The sequence below is a fragment of the Cyclopterus lumpus genome, chromosome 15 (genome assembly GCF_009769545.1).
Source record: "Cyclopterus lumpus isolate fCycLum1 chromosome 15, fCycLum1.pri, whole genome shotgun sequence".
Taxonomy (NCBI): Eukaryota; Metazoa; Chordata; class Actinopteri; order Perciformes; family Cyclopteridae; genus Cyclopterus; species Cyclopterus lumpus.
In genome coordinates, this window is record NC_046980.1 from 7,078,800 (window position 1) to 7,103,969 (window position 25,170).

Sequence of the window (25,170 nt, forward strand, 5' to 3'; positions counted from 1 at the left end):
ACAAATTGGAACTGATGTTCACAATCACATGCTGATGCCCGAGCAGCGAAGCACACACGAAGTCTGGCGTAGTCGCGCACACACAGTTACGAGTTAATCTTGCGGATCAAGGGCATTCAGAATATACAATGTAACCACAACGACTCCTGTTTTATTCTTCCTAAATCCACTTTCTCTCTCTCTCTCTCGCTCACTCGTTTCTCTTCAGCGGCTCTCCTCTGCTGCACACCGTACAAACTTCAATGGCTGTCAGCTGTAGAGCAAAGTCAATATTAACCAAGTGATAAAAATAGAAGGACAGCCGCTTACATGAACTAAACTGTAGCACAAAACTGTTTTCCTCTCCAACTGCACCGCCTCCTTGAATGTCACAGCCAACTATTTTCTGTCATTCCCTGTGATTCGGCTGCAAGTGTGAATTCAGCCTGAATGGGTTTACTGAAGTAATTAGAGCTGCAGTTTCCTTTGTCCCTTTGTCGTTAAATGGAGCCGCCTTGAAGCGTTGCATATTGTAGATGAATTAATCAATACAGTAAAAGATCTGCGACAATTTCCTAAAGCAATTCATTATTTCAGCAATATTTTAAGCAGAAATAATGAAAAACACTAGATTATTTTACTGAATATTTTTGGGGGGTTTGGAGATTTCACCTGGACTCTGGGATGCTATGAAGGCCATGTTTTCATTATTTTTGGACATTTTATAAACTAAACTGATCAATTAAAAGACAACACATGTTAATTGCAGCCCTACATGTTCATAATAGCATTAGCTACCTTTTCCTTTTTTTTTAAAAACATATTCAACTTAATATCTTGTGATTATTACAGGTTGTGGCGTCTCAGATCTGCACCTTTTGCTCTAAGATGTTTTATGCATACACACCCCGGAGTGAAATATATATTCAGCACGAGAGTGAGGTGGGAAAACAGGTGGGAACTGTGTATAACTGGCAAAATTAATTTCTACTTGTTTTAAAATATGTTATGAGCCAATCGGTGTAATGAAAGATTTGACTGGATTTTTGGGGGTTTATGTCTCTCTGCTGTGCCTGTTAAGAGTCACAATTGCAGTCTTAAAACCATCAGGTGAGACTCCAGAGCGAGCAGATAAAAAGGAATAAATAGTCCGTGTTCGGATTCAGATAGGGGTTTTTGGAGGTGAATCAAATTGGCGCAGCCAACAAAGCATGGGTAATTCTGCTAAATCATTCAACCATCTGTTGCTTTGTTAAACTCCGGAGAACTTCATAAAAAGATTATTACTCAAACGCAACTAAAATAACACCATTTCAATTTCCATTACAGGAAAGCGAGTTCTTTGATCTTTTAATGCATTTGTAGCGAGATTCAAGGGAAGAATAAGAGAACGGCGCCTGATTACATCTAAGGTTTGTTGTATTAATTTATGATGTTTTTTCCCTTTTTTCCACCCCTCCTCTTTACATGCGCTGATGTGTGCTCGCTGCCAAGGACGAAGTTTAAACAGCATTGATTTCACCATTTAATGAGGCCCTGCTTATGATGTGTCTGGTTTTGAGATTTCAAAGCATGTACTGTATGTAAACAGTTGGCGCGTGGACTTCGACTTTATTCTGAGCTCAATCTGAGAAATCGCCAACTAAAAGTAAAGCATGTTGGGTATGCAATTCTCCCTGCGTCTCTCGCTACGTCTCCTCTCTCCCCCTCGCTCTATCTCCCTCAACCACAATGACCTATTTAAGCAACAACATGTCGGCAGTTCAAGATGACAGGATTGTCAAAATACCGCGGCAAGGGTTAGCAGAGTCGAGGGCGACCGCAGCTTACCTTCGTGTAACAGTTTAGAGTAATGAGCTTTTACTCTGCAATAAACTGTCATTGTTAAATTAAATAGACGTCTCTCTCCCTCTTCTGCCTCTTGTTAATTTGCCGATGTTGTCATGCTACGTTTTTTGGATGTGAGCGGCTACATCTTTCTCGGCTCATTCGACTTCCTTTTTCGAATGAAGACTTTTCGAAAGAAGTACATCTGATAACCACGGTTTGAGGCGAGAACCCACGTTCCCATGTGTCTTGCGTCGAGATGAAACACGAGACAAACACAAAGTCTGAGAACAGTTTCAAGAGACCAGAGCCTTTGTGATGTTTACGCGCGTGTTTCTCCGCTCTGTCCCGTGCACACCGAGTGCAAGCTAAGCATCCAACCTGTATTGGAAAATCTTTGATCTTTGGCAGACGTGTTTCGCATACATGTGATGTTCTTTTAACATTGTTAGAGGACGTTCTTGGCCTTCACAGGAAACCCTTTTGACAACTGTGAGAAAAGCATGCCAAAATTGGGTTCTGACAGGAAGTCTCCAGAGTATTTTACTAACCACTAAATGTGATTTTTCTCAACATAGGACAATTATTTCCTTTAGTTTATTATTGCCGCAGATTGAATGTGTTTTTGCAGTTTACCAGCAATGTAATTTAGGGATTTTGGGCGTAATGCCTGCAGTAGTTGGCAGCCATCTTTACTTTTTCCCCTACAGCTCTAATATTATGGATAGTTGGAACACAGTCTGCCCTTGACTTGACTGAAAAGCAGCTACTAGTTTCTCTTCTGATCACAGCAGGGACGGCACTATAGATAACGGTGGGTGGAGACGCTCATTAAAAATCCACACAGGTTTCTTCCCTTTACTCTATCTTACTATCGTGTTCTTCTTACAAAGTGCAATTCCACTCTGATATCTAAACTAACATTCACTTCTGTTTCTTCCCCTTATAGCACAATACATCTTTGGAGCTGAAATACTGTATTAATGTAATAATGCATTACATGGAAAGTCTGGTACTTTAACGCCTGTTCCCTTACAGGTGTCTTTTACTCTTATACCCTTATCAGCCCCACTAACCTTCCCCACTCTTGATAGTATGACCTAAATCTCTAAAATAACCCACGTAATGTATCCACACTAACTTCACTATCAGGCCTTTGAGTCTAAACTAGAGCACTCAATTGTTTAAACATTGCCAGTGAGGGAATAAGAGAATAACTTGTGCTACTCACTCTGTTTGAAGCCTGAGGAAGGGGATCCTCTCTATGGGCGTGTCTCTTTCTTTCATGTACTTGTAGAGCTCTACTAAGAATGCTTGCTCCTCCGCTCGGCTCTCCTCTGATGTTTCCTCCTCTTTATTTTCCTCCCTCTCGCTCCTCTCCTCTTTTTCCTTCTCCTTGTCCTTCCCTCGCTCCTTCTCCTCAGCTGAGGATTTCTTGCTGAGGCCGTAGGCCCTGTGTTTGGCTGCCGGGTGGATTCTTCCGTTGGGTACCATTTTACAGTTAGGTTTGACCTGCAAAGAGAGAGCGTAACTTCAGATTAAATACTTAACAGACTGCTATACAAATGATATCAGACAGTTTGGATGAAATGTGTTTGGGTTCAAGCACAAATAAATATGTTTACTGGCAACCTGTTATTGGTTATCAATGGAGCAGATCTTCCTGTCGTCACAGATTAGTTTGACTCCAGCTTCGAGAGAGAATTGTTTGTTCGGTCCGAGGTCATAACCGCAGTTGAGGGGCGTTTATAGATATGTCCTTCAGTTTGAATATTACAACCAATGTTAGATAAATAGTTGATGACATCGCAAGGAAACTGTGACTAACATTTTTTTTGACTGTAATCTAGTATTTTATCTACGATTAATCGAGAATACGATGTCGGAACCAACTGGTTATCATCTGACGATGGCTATTATTAGCTAAAAAAGAAAACTGAATTCAAACTGGCTACTTGTGAAATCCAGTAGTGCATGTTGTTTCTCAAGCTGCTACTCGGACTGTAAACAATTGCAGTTATCCGAGTATCCGCTGGCTACACTAGAACCACAAAGATAGTGTCCATGTCCCACAGAAGGCTACATTGACGACAACCCTTAACGTGAGTGGCCGTCACAGCCGCATGTCTTCCTGCACATATTGGACATAATGTAACACTACACTTCTGCTGTGTCTCTCATTTTACATCTCACATTTTACATCTCTTTTACAATTGGGTCGTGGTCAAGAAGTACATAAAAACTTATCTGTTTTCTTACCTATGAACATGTGCATTTCCCCTCTAGGATCCAAAAAGTCTAATTTAGACCACTGTTATCTTCTGTTATCTTATCTTACCTTGATAGTAGTTTTGCTGTCCGGGCTGCAGGGGTCCTGAGCTGCCACTACTGTTGAGCCCTGGGTTGACCCCGATGAACCTTGACCGTGACCCTGGGAGTCCCTCCTCTGAGAGATGGACAGCTTCTTCTTCCTCGGTCGCCCCTTAAGGTTCGGAGCTGAGGGAGAGGAAACGGGGACAATGAGAATAACCACTTAGGTGGGAACGCGTGCGCTGACGCAGCACTGTGCAGTTCAGGTCTTTGAACAATCACACAGGTGTTTTCAGTTATTCCGGCTGATCTGACCTCTGCTCGGGTTAAAGGTGGCCGGCACATTGATGGGAATTATTTGGTCACAAATCTTCATCTACCAATAAGAATGTCAAAGGTGAAATTTGTCCCGTCCTAAGAGGTTCAACAAAGCTAACTCAGGGAGATGTCACTCAGTGAGTCTGCACACGTCCACACAGTCCCGAGAAAAAGTCTAATCAGACCGTTTAACTGGGAAACAATTTACAGAGGCTATAAATCACTTTGTATTTTCAGAATTTAGCTACGTCTAATGTTTTTATCTTCAAACGATCATCAATAAACTTTGAGAGGAAGAATAGAAGAGATAAGAAACTGTTCTGAGATGCATTTCTCCGGGAACTAGCCGAAGAGGAGGAGGCTGAGACAAAAACATTGACAATCAGGGAAAAGAATTTCACAGGCCTGCTAGCCTGTAGCTAATTATTTTTAAACTGGATTAGTGCAACATTGTGGTGAATGGGGTAGCAGGCTGCCAAATTGCTCCAATGTGCTAGTAAACACAATCTTCAAATTCCCCCTCCGCCTAAAAGAGAAACTACATTTAAATTCACACAGATGTATTTTTAGGAATTGAAATGAGGGCGTTGTGACAGTCTTAGTATAATACTGTAAATGGCAAATGTAGTTAAACCCTCAAAGGGAAGAACAGTTTCTGCTGAAAGAAATATTCGATACAGATGGAACAAAAACTCATCACAACAACATCTGTAATGTGGTTTATTTTATCTTGTTTTTCAGTTGCCATCTCATCAGCACCATCAGCATATTAAAGAATGACATTATACGAAAGCATTGCTGAATCATCGTGGCTTTATTTCTCTGGTTAGACTGCTCATGCCTTATAGCTGAACGCTGTTAATTAAAAACACATGAACCTGCCTGATAGGAGCGCTTTGTTTGAAAGGCTGGCAGATATAATTGCTCAGTTCACATTACACACACAATAAAGTATTTAAGCCTTCCAAGTCCTTTGTACACCCACGTTTATGTCAACCCGCGACTGTAATGTAACTTCTTGGCAGAGTGCCTTGCCTCCACGCAGCAACACAAACAGAGATAAGCTCAAAGGAGAGAGAAAGAGAGAAACTTCAAATAATCCGAGTTCAGTCACGTATTTCAATGCGTCAACATTCTTTCTTTCCATCTGCAATGACAATTAAATCAGATCCAAGGTTGTTCTCTGCCAAAAGGGCTGTGTGATTATTTTTGTCGGATCAAATTCCCATCATGAAAATGTTGAAATAACACTGGAGGTGAGTAAAACTAAGAGGCAGTAATTAGAAAGGGTAAAACGATCAAGACTCAGCATCCTATCACTCCATTTTTGTTATTATCACAACCGCTATATGTGGAGAAACAGTGCAGGGTAAATTCCAAGGGCATTTGTTGTGCATTTGTCATCCCTTTTGTATTAAAGAAAAAACAAGTTTTCAACCCTGTAATCTTTACTTAGTACTTAGCACTGGGCGTGTTTCCTCCGCCAATGTTTTTCTCATTCTTCTGCTCGCTCACTGCCTCTTTTATTCTGCCAATTACTCACTAATGCTGAGAAATTACATAAACGCTATTATTTACGGATTTACTTGTGGATGTTTCTGAAGGGACAGATACATAATGCCACATATCCAAGCATGTCTGAGCTAATTTGCCATGCCTGAGCCCCTGTAAAGAAATCCATATGTAAGTAGAAATGTGCACTCAGTAGAGTGCAGATCTCCGCCAGGTGTGTCTGCAACGACAACTGCTGTATTGTGTGATTGAAGGAATAACCCCACAATTGTCGAACCCCCCCCCCCCCCCCCCCCCCCCCCCCCCCCCCCCCCCCCCCCCCCCCCCCCCCCCCCCCCCCCCCCCCGTCTAGACACTAATGGGGGAAAAAGGCGTCATAAAAACACACATTGAAATTTAAAAACAAGCGACAATGTATGGAAGTAATTGTCCCGATGTTGTCGTATATAAAACCCTTCATAATTACCAAAAACAAAACTAATCTCACCAAGCTGTCTGCCCACGGAGCAGCAAGCAACTGAGTGGCGGCGATATACTTAGCAGTTTGTGTACTAGTAGTTCCGTTAGCTGTTAGCCGTTAGCCGTTAGCGGTGGCCCCTACCAGCCAGGGGCCACTAAAGAGTCGTGAGTGAGGAGTCAGCATGCAGTCAATGGCAGTGTTAAACAGGCAAACAAATACATATTATGCAGTTTGCTGCAGCATGATGCAAGATTAGCCCAAGACAGACACAAATATGCAGAGGCACGAATATGCACACACACGCGTGACCGATCACATGATCCTCCTGGCGGAGACAAAACACAAATAGATGCCAAATCACACTAAATGGGCTTTTCAAGTAAAACCTTTGGAAATGTATCTGATGATTCCATGCCTGACATACACATATACATTAACAACACATTACGCAATCATGCATATCACAAACATTATGCGACAGATGACTAATTCCTGCAGGTTTTTTAGGAGATGTATTTTTCAACATGTCATGACATCAGTTTAAACAAACGTTGCGTAGGTCTGAGTGATGTCACACTCTCAGTACGGTTCTGTTTTTAGTCCAATCACTAACCCACGATATCCTACACTGGGTTACATAACCTGTCTGTCTGTTTACATTCATCATCAGGTCAAATACTGCTGCGTAAGAAAGTGCTGCACTTACAGCAAAACGCTGCTGCATAACACGTGGTGACACGACAGTGAGTTCAAATCCATCGACTTTCTCATAAAGGACAAACTGAGCGCAGTTAAACAACACAAGCAGATATTACTGTACACCGGGGTCAAATGGTGCCTTTGTGTATTTTTGTAAACACTAACAGGCACACAAGGCCAAGCGCAGTTTATCTTTCTGCGCAGAACTGCTGATCTGCTCTCCTCGTGGCAGAGTTGCATAAGGGAGGAGTCATCAGCTTTAGAATAACACAAAGAAAATCAAACTGTGCAGATTGATTTTCTAGAATGGATACACAGACATTTATAGACTGCAAAAAAACAGAGGCAACATCACAAGGTAATGATTTTTACTGCACCCTGGGAGATGTGATATTTTTACTACACTGTGGGCATTAAGTGTTTTTAGTACTAAAAACCAAAGAGAACATTTAAGTGTATATGGTAATTTCTTCAACGAGCCAAAAATGGGCACTATAGTCAGACACCAACAATGGCTGCTGACCAAACTGCAAAGTTCCTTTTTGCTTCCCATCGAGTTACTTATTTCTCAGTCTGTGGCTTTCTGCTCATCTGGACTCTTTCCTGGTCCTCTGGTACACACACACACACACACACACACACACACACACACACACACACACACACACACACACACACACACACACACATACACACACACAGGTAAGAGGTATTCCCGGGGGTGTGAATCCGTCATGTCTTGTCACAGAGCACAGCCCCCGAGCTGTGGAAGTCACAGCGACTATAGCGGTGAGATGCACCGCCTGACAACTTGATCTCTGGATGCAGTCGAACGCTCTCAGCTCTTAACAGCTTTACACGGCGTCTTCGGCTGATAATTTCTACCCCCTCAGATTCAATTAAATACAGCCCTAATACCTCTGTTTCACTGCCATTCAGTTGATGTCAATGATAATGAAAAAATCATTAGAGAAAGCTCAGGAAGGGTTCTGACACTTGTATGCATCAACACAGTAGAGCCACAGGGATCCACAGCAAAATAGACTGATTGATTGAGAGGCTACTGGGAATGGAGAGACATATCAAGCCGGCTGGAGAATTCATCTGACGGAGGCCTCGGTTGATAACACTCACGGAATTGACTGAGAAAAAAAGCTCAATATCTACGTGCGCTAACTTAATGATCGTCTCTTTAAAAGGAGGGCGGTTCCAAAAGTCCTCTTTGAATCAGACGGACAAATTATCACTCTGATGGGGCACATTACTTTGGGTTTGATTGGCAAACTGAAATAAAAAACATACTCTGATTCATTTAAGTAGATTAGCAGCCACTCATCCTTTCAATTATCAGTTTGGGATAACCCTAATCAGTAAAATACAACTGCAGATGGTGCAGTGGATACTTTTTTTAAAGGTCGAGAGGTGTTAATGTTGATCTGTTGTTCAGTACATGACTTTGGTCCAGATGGAATTATCTCTACAACTCCTGGCTAGACCGGCACAACCTCACAAAGTAGTTGTGCAGGTATTCTCCTGTCAACTGTGTCTAATGTCATTTAGCAAATGTTAGCATACTACTGTGCTCAACAAAGACAGTTAACGTGGTAAACATCATACCAACTTGACATCACTAATATAAGGCTGTTATGAATGTTGATCAAGGTCAAGTTGAAATAAATCACTTGTAAAAGTCGTTGAAAAAGTTACTAATGACACACAACTCTGGTTCAAACTCAGGTTACAAAATATGTTTTTACAATTATGTTAATATTAAATATAAAATAGCTCCATAAGTGCTTTTATCCCCCATGCAGGTGAACTGTGACTGACTGACTGAATAATTATCTACCAATCTGAACTACCATTAAACAAATTTCTTCACTCAAACTCCTAAATTCTGCAGTTTAACTTCAGCTTCCTCTCACAATAATTCGGTCCAAGTTCAAAGAGGGAGGAGGGGGAGGATGAGGGAGGCGTGACTAGAACAAGTAGTGGTAGGAAAATAAAAACATGTTTTGACATATTTTGTCATCTCACTTGGTTGCAAATTCACTAAAGGCCTAACACCCACTCAGCAATTATCAGCATAGCTCTCTGCCAAAGGTAACGCTCATGTTGCAATACATGGCCTTGTCTTTACAGAACAGTACGTCCCCCAGGACAGAACAGAATACAAAACAATACATTACATTTATTTAATTAGAATTCACCCTCCTGTACGAACAAGCAATGTCTCATTGAGTTTACAAAGCTTTTTATGAGATAAGAGTGACGAGGCCAAGAGGGCAGCTTATAAATACAAAGTAAAATGACGATAATAAATGTTGACACAAACCAGATCTTGAGATCAAATATAATAACCGTTCAAGTCGGTTGAGCATCACAAAGACATAGAGTATATTGCAGCTCCGTGACAATCGGTGTGAATTCGTCAATTTGAAGTTACTCCTTAATGAGTCACATGGTGAAGGGGCAGCTGACTTAAAGGATTTTTTAAACCAAACACAGCGTGTTTGTGCAGACTACAATGCCCACAGCTTCAGGACGGATATGTATCTGCACAGGTGAGAAGGATTACTCCCCTGGGACGGATTTGTAAATGAAACTGTAGCTGTGAATACGCCCACACGCAGACAAAGGAGGTCGCTCAGGTCTGGCATACATGGTTACAGTGCTTCCTTGGAAATTTACAGCCAGTCATAAAACACAAGGCTCCATGACAGACAGTACTTAAACCCTGTAAGCAATGACCAGATGCATTTTTATGGCTGTAAAAAAAAGAAATTAAAAAAAGATCCGGATAATGAAGCCGTAATATGGCTGAAAACTTTTTTTTTACGTGGAGAACAGTGGCAGACTTTTGTAATTCAAATAAGACTTGAATAGAATGAAATAGAATAGAAAAGAATATGAGTCACAGGGTTTGAAAATAGGATTCCTGAGGAACAATGATATCACCTGTCAGAAGGAGAAAAAGATCAACCAAAGTTAATAAAAACCTAACAAGTAATGAATAAAACCTGACAAATCATGATACAAAACAGCCTCTGATACAGCTCTTGAGACACCGACTTTAATCTGTAGAGCAGCGGAGCATTAAATGTGCGATCAGTGAAGTGATATTACACTTTGGTGGAACATTTTAACTCCACTGGAGGCGCAGGGATGTGACAAGGGAGGCTCCAAAAGCAGCAAGTTAACAGTACCAGAGAGAATATTTTTTAAAAAGGGCAGCGACGACTGATTCCTCAGCCAGCAGTGACAGGCGACGGCACGTCTTCACATCAAAGACCTCCGAGGTTGGAGGGATTTCAAGTGTTTCTTTCTCAAAGAGTTTCTGACCACAGTTTGAGGAGGTGAAAAATGTAAGTTATGTGTTTGATTGAGAAACATGTCTAGGCAACTGTGTCCAACATGCATATGTACACAACACATCTCATATAGGCTGTATGTCATGATTTTTACTTCATATATCTTCTTGAAGGAGATTTGCCTTTCAAAGTATAGTCGTAAATCCGAACATAATAGTAATAATATTACGAGTATTCGTAATTATGTTTTGCAATTTCAAATGACAGTTCAAGGTTTTAATCATTTCCAGAAAGTGCTAGCAATATTAAAGGGAAACTATTATGTTTTATCATACTGTCGTTCTGACAATTAGTCATAACAGCTTTACAAATAATATTACATTTTAATTTTGTTTTTGCCCCTTGGCCGTTAGCAGAAATAGCTAATCCTGGTGGTTTACTTGAGGTCGCCCTGATCTACACCTGATCTACATTGTTTTGTCCCAGCAGAGTTTTCCAGAATCTCAACAACGGAAATGGTGCAAAAGGGTTTTCAGGTTTGTGCATTAATAATACTCACATTTAGGTTCAAATGATTTTGTTAGACGTATAAAGAAACACAAGGACAAATGTCATTATTGTTATTAGGTTAGAGGTTCCCAAGGGAGGATTTGATCTCTATTAGTGCTCTGGAACTGTTTTTTTTCCATTAGTCTTTCCCCATTTTGTTTGTCTCATGCACACACACACACACTCACACACACACCCACACACACACACACACGGATACACACCGGTGACTACAGGCGGTGGCAATGTGCCATGAAATGCATCAACGTGTCAACAAAGGCAGGGAGGAGGAACACAACAAGCTAGTAAATATGGATGTAAATAAAGGCAGGATTTTAAAATACCTGAACAAAATTATTTTCTCTGCTTGAGCAACCACAGACTAGTAGTGAGCTTCAAGCACTCCCTCCGCTCGATCATTTTGTTCCCGACTGTAGCCACCATTGCATTTCACGTACTAATATCAAGCATTTCTGACGCGCTCATAATTCTCACTTTGTCACATCTGACAGCAGAGTTATTCCTCTGTTCCTGCGCTCGAGGCACGTTTTCCGCGCACAGTCATTTGAGACACACTGACAGCACAAAATGTTTTTAATGAACAGTGTTACTTCGAGCATCTCTATCCTTGCAATATCAAAAAAATTACACAATGTGCCCACAGAGTGAGACAGAGCGTGTGGGTGGACAGGGTACACTGTTTTTTTTTTTATTAATCATCAAAACCTCCGTAGGTTGATAGATGATACAAGTGTTAATTAATTTCTCATAATTATGCAGAGGGAGATCATCGTTAATAGAATGCACAACATTTCACAGCAGAATGTAAGAGTGCAGCATTACATATTAGGCAAACCACAGGGGGTTAACCATCAATAACACTGAAATATTTTCAACACCGGTTTTATTTTCTTGCCTGTTTTTTTTTTCGCCCGTGAATGCAACATAAGAAGATATTTTTGCACCGCTGTGGCTCAGAGCTATTCTGAATTTAATGAGGAATGCATTTGGCTCCATCTTAGGCATGACAATGGATACTAGTTACTGCTATTACACAAAGACAAACCTCACCCTGCAATAAAATAGACGGAGAGACAGAGGGAGGGGAGAAGGGAGAGAAGTAACAGAATCACACACACAGAGAGAGAGAGAGAGAGAGAGAGAGAGAGAGAAAGAGAGAGAGACAGATGAAGGTAAAAAGCAGCAAACACCAGCAAGGCGACAGAAAAAAACCCCGTCAGTTTTGTGTTTGGAGAGAGCACCTGTGTCAGGAACTCTCATCCTGACTGCTGACACACAGACCCACTGTAATACAAGGCTATTAGAGCCTGTGCCTGAGTGAAAGGCGGGGATTAGTCCGGCTTGTTACTAAAAGAGCTCTAACAACAGTCCCCCGAGGTGCTGCCGACTCATCCGCAAGTCCTCAACAGCTTCTTGTAAACAGGTCTATCCACACAGCACTTTGATTGCCTCAACCTCTATCTCGTAGTGCATTTTGGTGGTTTTTTATTTCCATAACCTAATTTGCTCATGTTCTGAGATATCTGAAATGTCCAAATACAATGGGGTTTAATTTAATTTGGCTTGAGATGCATTGTGAAGAAATACATTTAAAACTGCACTAATTGATTATTTTTTTGTGAGGAACAAGCTGAAAACACAACACGGGCATTAATATCACCTTATACAATAGTTATCGGGTAGTTGTTAGGCAACAACAGTTGCCAATTTTTACGTACAGCAAACTTGGAGCAACATTAGCATTCATTTGGAGTCACATTTGTTACAGTATAAGTCAAATATTCACTCTTCTTTTCACTCTTTCCTGGTATCTACCAACTCCTGAGGGAATTATCTGAATCTATATCTGATGGATGCTCCCAGCTTCCAGCTAAACATGTCTGACTTCTGTTTGGTGCTGAACAGGTCAACAAGAAGAGGAAAGCAGCTGCTGCTTGAAACAAGGTGGACGAGAACAGGGAGACTGAAACGAAACAGTAAAGTTGTGCGTAGTAACACGAAAACAGTGAGCTGAAAGACACGAAAAGGATGAATATTGTCTTGTGACTGATCCCTTCCACATGATCTATTTCTAATATGAGAAATTTGAGAAGGCAGACGTGTGTCCACATCGCCGTAACTACTTTCAACCAAAGAAATGTGATTATTCAGAGTATCAAGGGAAATGCTCCTGGAAAGAGAGGTTGCTCATGAAGGCTGCGAGGACCACAAACTAGATCACATTGATCTCCGTTGTTTTTTGTGGGTGGAGACAGAAACTTCTGAACAAATCAGACACAATGGTTTGATACCAATAGTGTTAAGTGAAAAAAAAAGATAGCGTCTCTTTTGATCAAACTCCCTTTGTCTAATGAGCACCCATCATGTTTAGTATGAACGTATAAATATATTGACAAAAAGAGACATGAATCCATGTGAGATGTTCTGGTCTGGGTTGGATTCTCACCAGATCTCCTCTCCTTGTTGTAACAGCTCTGACAACCCACGTTCCCCTCCATTTCCCAAACCCATAATTTCCTATACAAATACTGCATTATATCAGCTACAGTCTGTTTTTTATTTTCCTCAAGACAATTCCCCTTAGCTGGCTGACTGACAGCTGTGTGTGCATGCATCATTATCTCCTTCACAGAGCCTGTCTGTTGCCGTAGCCTGTGGCAGACCTCAATCACACAGTATTATAAATGACTTTGGTTTCAACAGAGCGCCGCGCGTTCTGCAGCTGAAGGTGCGCCAAGCGGTATTATGAACCGATGGGATGCAGGTGAACAAGTTGGCCTGCCCTTCTGGAACTACAGACATAGAAAATCAAGTACTTGGGGCTAATAAGTTGATTAGATTCAACCCGCGGAAGCCAAGACATAATGAGTTAGAGGGTTGCGGATAGTGTTCCTGTTCCTGCAAAGTGAGGTCATTGAGGCCAATTAACTGATTGAGTGAAAAGAAATAAAAATAAAAGGAATGCAAATGTACTCATTCTGAAAAGCATTTTAAATAACACAGGAATCGCTATCTGCTCTCATTTTAACTGTGCATTACTCTGTGTTCTGTAAGAGGAATACTAATTCACTCCAATCTTTTATTTGAGTTTGCTTGATGCTTAAAATTCTGGTCAGGTCTAAAGTTGCATTCTGAGGTTTCAATATACAGTCAGGTAATATCCACAATAGAGAGACTATGCTAATGCATCGCTAGATAATGTGCAGTAGATAAATCATGTTTATAGATTGTTGTCCTCCTCTATAGCCTCTGTGAATATAACAAGATTGCTTCCAATTGCATCTAAATATGAGCTTTATGCATGCGAACACAGCGCATAATAAAATACTGCGCGCATGAATATGGAATAAACAGTGTTCGCTTGCTATTTTAAACTAGAGCCTGCCACACCGGCACTATTATCTGGTGTTTATATTGTATTATGTGACTATACTGTAAAAGAAATTAAAAAATAAAACGCTGCTCCTTTGTGTTAATCCTGACAATTTGTCAAATTTAAATCCAGCAGCACTGGGAGGAACACATCAATTCAAAGTGAAATCAATTCAATCCCCCTTTCCTCCGCCTCTTTCTTTGACTTTCTCCCACTCGCCTGCTTCTCCTATCTATTTCTCTTTCCTTTCTGCAACAACTATGTGAGCGGCGGTAAATACAATTACAAAGGGGTGGGGTTGAGCATGTATGTCTGTGTGTGTGTGTGTGTGTGTGTGTGTGATTGCTATGCATGCACAACAAAACGCAACATTAAAAAGCTATTATCAAAAAAGGGGACATTTTGGCAGATATATGGCGGAGGGCAGCGCCGACCATATGTTTGTGGCGACGGGGACAACAAGTCAGGTAGTAATTATCAATCATCATCAGGAGGAACCTGTCAAAACGCTGTGCCGGGCACGCTTTGACTAGCGTTGCCATGGAGACAAGCTCACATCTCAGCAAGTGTGTTGTTTACCAGGAAATTAAAAATACTCTCCCATATTTTTATCACGCACTTATAATATTGTGTTAATCGTTCTTTTAGTTTTATCGACTACGGGCACTGTTAACATAACGTGTGTGTGTGTGTGTGTGTGTGTGTGTGTAAAGGATTACTTGCCAAGCAAAACTAGGGAGAGTGATTTTTCAGGGATAGAGTTGAGTATAATTTCGGCTGAGGTTATGGTTTTGGTTTTATACTGTTTAGTTTTCATGCCATCAGGTTCAGGCATGTTAGGTTACAATTAGAAAATGGGCATGTACATGGAATCCTCTCCCCATAATAATATTAAGTTAAATGTGTGTATGTGCACATACATAATGTATTTCCCAGTAATGAGCTCATTCCTGGGACCATACATACTGTTGCCGTACACAGACTCTGCTTTCAGACCGTCACTGTTAATACTCCTCAGCCGAGGAGAGAAGACATTCTCCTAAACCGTCATGACTTTGTCAGTTTCAATTTTACATATCCCTTTTTCGTCCTTTGCATAGACGACTTCAGTTACGCTTTTACACACACCAGATGCCTTCAAATCATCAATTCCTCTCCTTCCCATACAGGCTATTCAAAGTGGTAGTATTTCCTGAACAGTGTACAGTGAGTGTGCACTTTAACAGAATCACACGTAGGGGATGTTTCTGGATAATTTTTCAATTGTGTCTGACAACTATGGCGCTTTCAGATGACAATCAATTTCCATGTGACCTCAATCCAGGAATCAAGATTCTTTTCACTTAAAACAAGCCCTGAAAATTAAATACATAAGCAAGTAAACATGAAAGCAATTAATGGGGGGCGGGTGGGGTGTGTGTGGGGGGGGGGTGGGGGGGGGTGGGGGGGGGGGGGGGGGGGGAGTGGCATAAGTGCAGTATGAAATTTGCTGCTTTATTGTGGCAGTCATCAGGAGAGGAAAAAAAAAACAGGGTAGTGTTCTTAATTCATTATTTGTGCGCTGTTGTGCATTCTCCCCCTGGGGAGAAGCAACATTACTCTTTCATCAGATCAAATGAAGCGAAGCCGTGCCGTTCCAGGAAGAGCCAATTAAACTGTTCAAAGAAGTTTATTATTGCGACGGATTATGAAATCGTTCTCATCTGATTCATTGGGATGTGTGTTTCAACAGGGGTGCGAATGTGTGTACTTTAACCACCGCGCAAACTCATAAAGGCTGTCGACTCCCGCTTTCCGTTTGCAGAGTAAATAGAAAATTATGGTACGCAGTCACAGTGTAACATGTTTAACCAGAGTATTTTTACAAACTTAATTCATAGTCAAAGTAAACTGTGATTATAGGGAGAAAATCATTTCTTTCCTTTTTTTTATTTTTTTTATTCCGTCCGCCTCATGTGATCGCCTCATGATGGTAGCGTCGCCTGTTAAGTACTTATTAACACACATCACATCGAGACACGGCTGGGTTTAAGCTTAACCCAGATCCACTGACTGACACATACACTGAGGAATGCAATGACCTCTAACCCTGGAGAACTTCAGACCATCACCCAGTATTTAGCTTAAGACACACACACACACAAGACACAACCTGCTTAATGTGAACTCCACCAAGGCAATAATATCTCTCTGTGAGCATTTAATCTGTAATAACTCAGCTTTGCTGTCAAGACAAAAATAAATGAATGCACTACAACACAATGCAGGCTTTAAATAACTGACACGTGAACATGTCATTTCAGTGTTGGCAAGTAGCGCTTAATGGCCATTGTTCCAGGGTACAGACATGTACGCAGAGGGACTGTCCCAAATACACACCCTGTTGTTCAGAGGGTGGCAAATGTAAAACATAGTCAAAGTTACATAATGTGTGAGGATTTGCTAAAAACGGGATAACCTTCAAACGCTTCCACATCATTGATACTGACAGACTGCAGCAACAACTCTGTCGGACCGGGCCTTTAAAAATACAGTATTTCAATTTGCCTTTTGGAGAGAGAGAGAGAGAGCGAGAGAGAGAGAGAGGAAATGGGGGGAGAGAGAGGGAGGGAGAGATGAAAGGGAGCAGTGGATAAGCTTCAAGGCTTATCCTATTCATTACTGGAGGAAAAAAAAAAATCACAGCATCGACCTATAAATAAATGAATGCCAGGATAAACACGAAGCCCATACATCAATAAAACATATGTATTCTAATAGATCACGCTCTAGTTACACTTGATGGGATTGAGTCGGCCAATGAGCCCAATCATGGGGACTTTATCATTTTTGAAAAGCTACGCAGCATTAAGCCATGGTGATTATAAATAATCAGCATTCCCATAACAAAATAGGCCAATGGATACTTTCATCTTTCGGTAATTTCTTTCTTGGTTACAGCGAATGTATTGTATTTTTTGTCACTTTATTAAAATAATCTACAAATAAATCTACACAAGTTCTCTCCTGCTCTTGGTATTTTAATTCACATGAAAGTAGCAGCATATTAAAAAAAAAAAAAATCCAACACTTTATTAAATACATTTCGAAAGCAGCTGCCAGCAGTGACACTGTAGGCGTTTTTCCAAATGTCTGCGTCATATTAAAAACAAACCCAAATAAAACCCCCCCCCCACACACACACACACACACACAAACCTGGAAACACTAACCACAATCATCACTTCTCGTTTAATCCGCACTGCCATCATGTCACAGTGGCGGGACAGTGATTGTTGTCGTCACTTAAATTACACGCGCTCCTTTTCCGAAACAACAACCGGCAACAAGCGTCCACCTGCAGACATGTGGGAAGAAGCTCGACACTTAACCCGGCAACCCGTGAGCTGTTCCTACATCAGCCTCACAAGCAGAGACAGACTTTGTAAACAGCATCTACAGTTACACCGATGAGTCAGACGTGTTCACCTCAGGTTGCAACACGCTGTTCTGTAATTTCTATCAGGGACATTCAGGAGTTGTATCATACTCACATCTGGGATTTTGTGAAAATATGACTCCCAATATGTCATCTTTTCCAGCTACAAACCCACAGTATCTTCTTATTAAGTAAATCATAATCTTGCTGGATTTCTACCATGCTCACCAACGGTGTGTCCCACATTTGACAAGTGTATTAATGGTATAACCATCTAAGCAATTATGAATGAGGTCAAGTCGGCCTGGTCAGCTGAAGTGGAAAGTAATTAATAACATGCTCTGCAGTTTATTAGAGTTTGAAACCACGCAACTCTTTTTGTATTTACCTCCAAGCCTGATAATGACCTGTCAAATTATTTGGAACCATCATGCCAAAGTCAAAGCGGTTAATCACTTTGTGCCTTTTCAGGGAGCTATGTTCACATAACAAATAACCTTTACAACATAAATACTTTGATTCATATCTTACATTCAAGACATTTCAATGTGCTACGAAAATCAACATGCAGAGATATGAAATGTTCTTGATGAATCACCCTTCACAGTCAACATGTCAACACCTTTATTATGTTGGCAATGTTAACATCTTGTAGTTCAGCAGTTACAAGTAGAAACAAGTCTGAAAATTGTTTCTGGTGGTGCGTTTAAGGACACTCCGACCTTCTATTGTGTGAAAATAAAACACTGCATTCATGAGCTACAATGTGTTGACAGAAAATTATACCCTGAAAAAAACACACACCAAATATGATAATGTCGTATACTTTCATTTAAAATGGTTCCAACTTGGCTGATAACTCTGAAGACTTGAATGTCGGAGTTTCCTCAAATGCAGCAACAGGGAGCGATTTCAAAACACTCGCAGCTGCAATAACATATGATGATAGTGTGACAATAAAAAGCTGACTAAATGTTTCCCTGTGTTGGATCACCTATATAAAGTAGATGTTATGATACTGAAAACAGATTTTCATACAGAAGTTAAATGGAAAAAAAAGTCTGCCTGAGAAGGGAGGAAATGGTTTTCCGACTTAAAAGTGTGCACATGTTATTTCCTGCAGTTTACATGATTATATAAATATAGAAAATAACACATTTTCATGCCACTGGTAATATCCTGCTTTGCACAACATGATATAGTTTATAATGAAAGAAAATAGTAGACATGCTGTGTAAATTACTGTATTATTAATACATAATCCCTACTTAAATTCACATGATATTATATCGGGGTCCATTCACACTGTCATATCAATATTGAATATTTGATTGTTCAAAAAATAAGAATTAAAAGCAATAATGTTTTTTTTCTTTTAATTGTTATTGTTTACTTTTATTATTTTAACTACATTTGTTCAGCCTTAAGTAGTGTCTGCGTCTCCCTCTCAGGCTGCATGCACATCCTCTGCAGATGAGAGGGTAGAGAGTGGCCTGAGAGGCAAAACCCAGGGCAAATAAAGATCTCATTAGCACTTACTGCTCCATTTGAGCTTATTGCTGTGAGCGTGTGGCGATATACAATTGAATCGTTCTTCTTGGGTGTATCAACACTTCACTTCTTCAATCTATATTTTTACAGCTGGACATTCAGAGGAGGCTGTTAAGAGAGATTTCAGTGAGGAAATGAAACCTTAACTGTTCAAGTGACAGAGACAAAAAATAGGATGACATGTTATGATGCTGTAACTGAACTGAGAATACTCTTTCTTCCTCTGCTGGTCAATTATCCTCCACTGAGAAACCTCTGCACTGTGAATGACTCTTCTGAAAAGAGAATCACCGAAAGTCAGATGCTTATTTATCTCTCTGCGATGTTTGCTAAACATACATAAGCCGCAATGCAAAGCAATATGTGCAGAGCGGGTGAGTTGCTGATGACATCATCATCATCGGCCTCATTCATCCATAGAGTCCTGCTAATGCTGCTAATGCCAGAGTGATTTTAGTTAAAATTGCACAGTGGCATCAGCTTTTGAATACCATGAATTGTAATGCAATAAATAAGACATATCCTGCTCACAGTGTGTTAATACACGTCACATAGCATGGCATGTTAAGTTATACTGTTAATGTAAGAGCAGCCCAGAGTGTATCTTTCCTTTAGTGTCAAACCATCCTTTTACAGATGTTTAAGGACATAACAATGTGCTAAACAAGAGTCTTTTAACCAAATCTTAAGTTTATTGTTATAAAGAGACCGTGACCTGCTTATGAAATGTGACTACACAGCTACAGCGTGAGCTCTTTTCTCCTCTAAATTTCTCCTCTATGGCCTCTGTATAGCATCGACATATGGACGATGAAAAATTCATGGGCTGGTGGTTAACACAAATCTGCAGAGGAGATGGGAAAACACGAGCTTAGCAAGCAGTTTGCCTATTACATTAACAGACGGAGCTGTCATGGGACGATACTGGCCTATGCATATTACATCTAATCTGATTTCATGTTTAAAGAGCGAGCGAGAAAGTGGTTCAAGTTGTGGAAACAATGACATCAGACTGTATGTTCATCTGGTGACCCAACCCAATCAGGCTAGCAGGACTGCATGTTTTTAAAGATAGTATCTACAGTGCAGGTTTAGAATTTAAGCAAGTTTACTGGTTTTCAGATTGCCCTTCTCCCCCCCCCACCACACCTCTTTTACTCCTGTGAAGTATTTTTCAGTATCAGTTTCAGTTTGTGGACGAGTGACTGAACAGGAAATCTTTTTTTTTTCCCCCACCGTCAAAAACAGATGCAACTAACTCAGACATGCAGAAAACACCCTCGTAAATACACACAGAGAAGCCACAGATGTACCAAACTAGCACACACGCACCACATTACAAATATAGACTGTATAATTCTGTTTATGATCAGTGCATCTGGACAATGTTAATATACTGAAGCAATGAATTCTTTGTTTTTGTGTACTTCCCTGTAGGATTACAACAAAAAAAAGGATTCCAATGGATTGCAGTGAAAATGTTTCTTTTTAATAAAAATCAAACTAGCACGGAGTGAGAGATATTTCAAACAAAACACACTGAGCTGAGCATGAAATATATAGTTTCTGAGCCAAGGAGGAGACCTGGGGAATATAGGACAAATGAAAAAGAGCATGAGGAAGGGGGCGGGCTGGGGCTGGGGGGGGGGGGGCTCCACTGAACTGCTTTGCCTCAAACTTGATTGCCTCACTAACTTTCAAAATACTGTTGATTTAAGCAATGTGCACATAAGGAGTGTTAGGTTTCTGTGGGGGAGGGGAGGCAAGGGGAGGGGAAGGTCAGCAGTTTGGGAGAATAACTTCAGAATAAGTGAAAATGGGAAATATGTTGGTCATAATGTTTTCCTTAACAGACGCCCAAATGAGTAGCTGTTGCTTAAATATATCATACACAACCCCTCTAGGTTGAGCTTGCAAATGTTTATGTGATTGCTTTTTAGTACCCATGCCAGATGACTGTGAGTAATACTCGACAGAGCCATGACAGCTAGTAACAAAACCTGAAATCTTGTCATCTGTCATTCAGCACGGCTAAGGCCTGGCCCACTCAAACTATTTCTGGCTGCTTCTCACAGCCTCAGTAGTGCCAATATTATGAAAGTGCAGTACAGTATGTAACTCCTTTATCCTTGGGTTTATATAAAAGCTTGTTTGTCAATCAGGACGTCAGTGTGCACACAATAAGCACTGTATGTCCCCAGCGAGCTCCTCCGTACAACTTACATTTCCTCTTCTGCGATTGTGCAGCGGTAAAAATTCCTCCCGGCAAGAAATGATATTGGGGACACACAAAGTAGCGTGGGTATAATCAATCCGCGCTGGCGGAGAATGCATGATAATTCTAAACAAAAAGTGTGTCATTCCCCGTGAGGGCAGCAGCTGCAGGGGTGACAGGGGATGCTGAACATGAATATGGATCACAGGACTTAAGATCTGGTAACTGACGCAACAGCAGTTTTTAGCTCGAGCCGGTTCAAAAGCAAAGCGGCGACGTGGACGAAAACACATGAATATAGATCGAGTTGGATGAAGCACAGACTCAGGCAACTGTCATTGTCATGCCAGGGACGACCTTACATCATCCGGTAAAGTGACAACACAGGAGCTCCAAAAAATACACGAGAGCAAGCGCACAAACTGCACATAATCAAACAAAAAATATGCTGCTGTTTGTATAATTATCCGTACGTGATTACGCTGTATGTAATATACACCTACTGCAGTGCTGTGTTGAATCCATAACCAGACTATCAAAAATAGACTGGATTTCACCAGCAGGCTTTCATCTGATGGCTACATTTCACACAATACTCCACCAACAGGCTTGCTGAATTCCTGCCACAGCTCTTCTTTTTTTTTTTCTCTCCCTGAGCCTTCTTTACCCCCTGAGGTAGCCTGACACACTTTTATGAATTATCTTAGACAAGACGGACGGCTATTAGAGCTGCCACAGCAGATTTGGCTGAATCCAAAAGGTCAGAATTAGCATCGAAAGAAGCATAGAAGAAAGTCTTAAAATTGTTCCCCAGATCAATTTTAACTTTTTAATATGTCACAGCTGCACAGTATTACTTCTTACGTGTCCACAGTGCTGGTATTTATCCTAATAAAGGTGGATTTAATACGGCGTTTATAGCTGCTTTTTCATATGCAGCCTGTAAATGGCAGGAGAACGTAGCTCAGCAGTTGTGTATGTTTCTAAGCACATGTGTGCAAACATTCATGTGTGTGTTTGTGGCTAATAAGTGAGACGCCCTTGAGGCCTTAGTTCACTTGGCAGAGTGGTGGAAATTACTTACCTCTGCTGTTTTTCAAACAAATCACCAAGCAGCAATTCAAGCGGAAATAAAAACCTGCTCCAGAACCTAGTAAACCTTTATGTGAATAACATTAGAAATCTGGTTGCCTCAGTAAAGAGAAAAAAAAAAAAGAGCTCCCTTAGGTTTCGGAAAATAAACCTTTAGCTTAAATGTGGCTCACGGAGAGGAATGGCATTATTCAGCCAAGTGAATGAGCAATCGCAGCCACAGGATGTTAGCGTTACTATTCATAACTTATTTTCCGATGCCTAAAACTGTTTTCCCTTCTGGTTTCACCTCTGCTGCTCTCTTAAAATGCAATTACCTACTGGCAAATTTACAGGAAAAGAAAAACAATGACTTTTGACCAGAGGAGCCGTTACGGTGAATGTCAAATTGATGCTGCAAAAGAGCCCGCTGAGCTCCACCGTGCTACCGAGCAGAGGAAATATAAAGAGAGATGAATCACATTACTCCTTTGTTTTAGCCCAGCTCGGGGTTAATAAAATGTGTGGATTCATGAGCGGTGGTGAAAGCACTGAGAAAGGCCAATAGACATGTTCAAGCACTTCAAAATTCCTCACTGGAACCACAAAATGTTTTTCTTAGGTGTGACTAGTGAGTGTGTTTGAATGGTGGTCACTTGTGTTCATAAACATAAAGACAAATGAAGAACATATTGAGAACAAATGATGATCAATCGTAATATAATATGTAAGTCCGTCTTGATTAACTACAATAAACATTCTCAAGGCTGTGTAGTTCCGAAACAAAGGAAAGACCGGTGAAATGAGACCACAGCACATGAACTTATGATCTACACACAAATCAAAAATTCTGCAAAGAAAAATGAAGCATGGATGTCCTCATAGAGAGTAATAAACGACAAAGATAGGAATACCAACTTCTGTTTATCACTCTTTTGTCTCTGTTGCATTTATTTCATTACGAGGCAACACAAGTGATATCGTATAGTATTATAAAAGCCGTTGTGAAAAACGTGCAAATCTCAAAATGTCCTAATTTCTTGATTTTTTAAGAAAACTGAAGGATTAAGTGTTCCTTCATGAAATAGGAAAATCGCTGTACTTGAATAACTTAATTTTAAAGAATCCACCGTTGCTTTAGCTTTGCACTCCTATAACACTGACAGACCCAAAAACAAAAGCATAACAATTGATACAGGACAACCAGATATGGTATTTATATATCCTACGCCTACATTACCCACAAAGCATGTTGACCACAATTAGCTCTGTTGGATATTAAGGTTTGTTATGCTAGTAGCGACTAATGTAGCCTCAATATGCGAGCTGCAGGCAGAGGTGAGGATCGGGCTGCAGAGGTCTGTTGAGCTCACTTCTTTCTAATTCCACACCCGCCAGGTGTTTTTCATTTTCAAACTTGTAGTCCATGTCGTACACATAACTGATGCTGACTCCACCTCAAGCAATTTATCTGATTTCACACAACTCCTTCTGGAGCCACAAAAGGATTGATACAACTTGTTCCTCATGTGCTATAGTACCTTCCAAGACCCGTGAGCAGACCCTGATGTGTAAAATGATATGGCTCCTCGTCGCATTGACAGAGAACTGTAAACGGGGCTGTTTCTCTCAGCTCATGAAATGCTGTTTGTTGTTTGCATGTTTGTCGCAGGACAGCAACTGCATTTGGCTTTGAAACTCGCTGTGGTAGTTTTCTTTGCCCTTTGATGCTCTTCATTTTGACAGCGAGCCATTACACAAATTTGAATTTCAAACGGGCTCAAGCACATTTCCTTCTGTCAAATCGCTTGGCCCAAAAAGAGCAAACACTGTACATTTCACACAAAAAGCAGACTTCAAGAAATAGTCACGATAACCAAAATGACATAATTGAGAGTTAGAGATGAACCATACTGTGAGAATGAGTTTTTAAGTGCGTCCAGAGCCCAGGACAAGAGTTTGATGTGTCATGGGCTCAATGTGCAACACTCCAAACCTCATAAACAGCCACTGTGATGGCTGGTGGCCTTGCAGATGAGCTAATAGGATATCTATCTAAAGGCTACAATCACAATCGGCGGCGGGCCAAACTCACCGAACTCGTCACAGATGCTCTCGTTCTGCAGCAGGGCCGGATGTTCGAAGGTGTCCCGGCAGTACAGGATCCTCGTGCTGCCGCCCAACGCAGCGATGCCGCCCAGCGCGAGCACCGTGTGGTCTATGAGCAGAGAGGACGGCTGCTCTCTGAGCCGCACCAAAACCGAGCGGAACCGGCAATACTGGGGGTAACTGAGGACCAGAACCTTCCGCCCATCCTCCTCCTGGCCTGAAAAAAGTCACAAAACACAGACATGAACATCAGATGAAGGAACGATTTGCAGCGAAATAGATGACTTTTTTAATTCTTTTATAAGTGCTCCTGTAAAATGTGTAGAGAATGGCAGCATTTCATTTTTACATGGCACATTCACTCTATTATTACTCTTCAGATTTTATGACTATATTTTCTCTCATAGATCATTCTCTGTCTATTATTATATTCTGGCGCATCTACTC

The 25,170-nt window shown here is 40.9% G+C and overlaps 1 protein-coding gene across 1 annotated transcript in view; it reads right to left on the reverse strand.

Moving 5' to 3' along the window:
• The window catches only part of arid5b (AT-rich interaction domain 5B), a 69,206-nt gene that overhangs the window by 13,064 nt on the left and 30,972 nt on the right, over positions 1–25,170 (reverse strand). Inside the window, 4 exon segments of the mRNA XM_034552604.1 lie at positions 3,038–3,050; positions 3,052–3,318; positions 4,145–4,302; positions 24,710–24,940. Of these exon segments, the coding sequence (XP_034408495.1) occupies positions 3,038–3,050; positions 3,052–3,318; positions 4,145–4,302; positions 24,710–24,940 (669 nt within the window).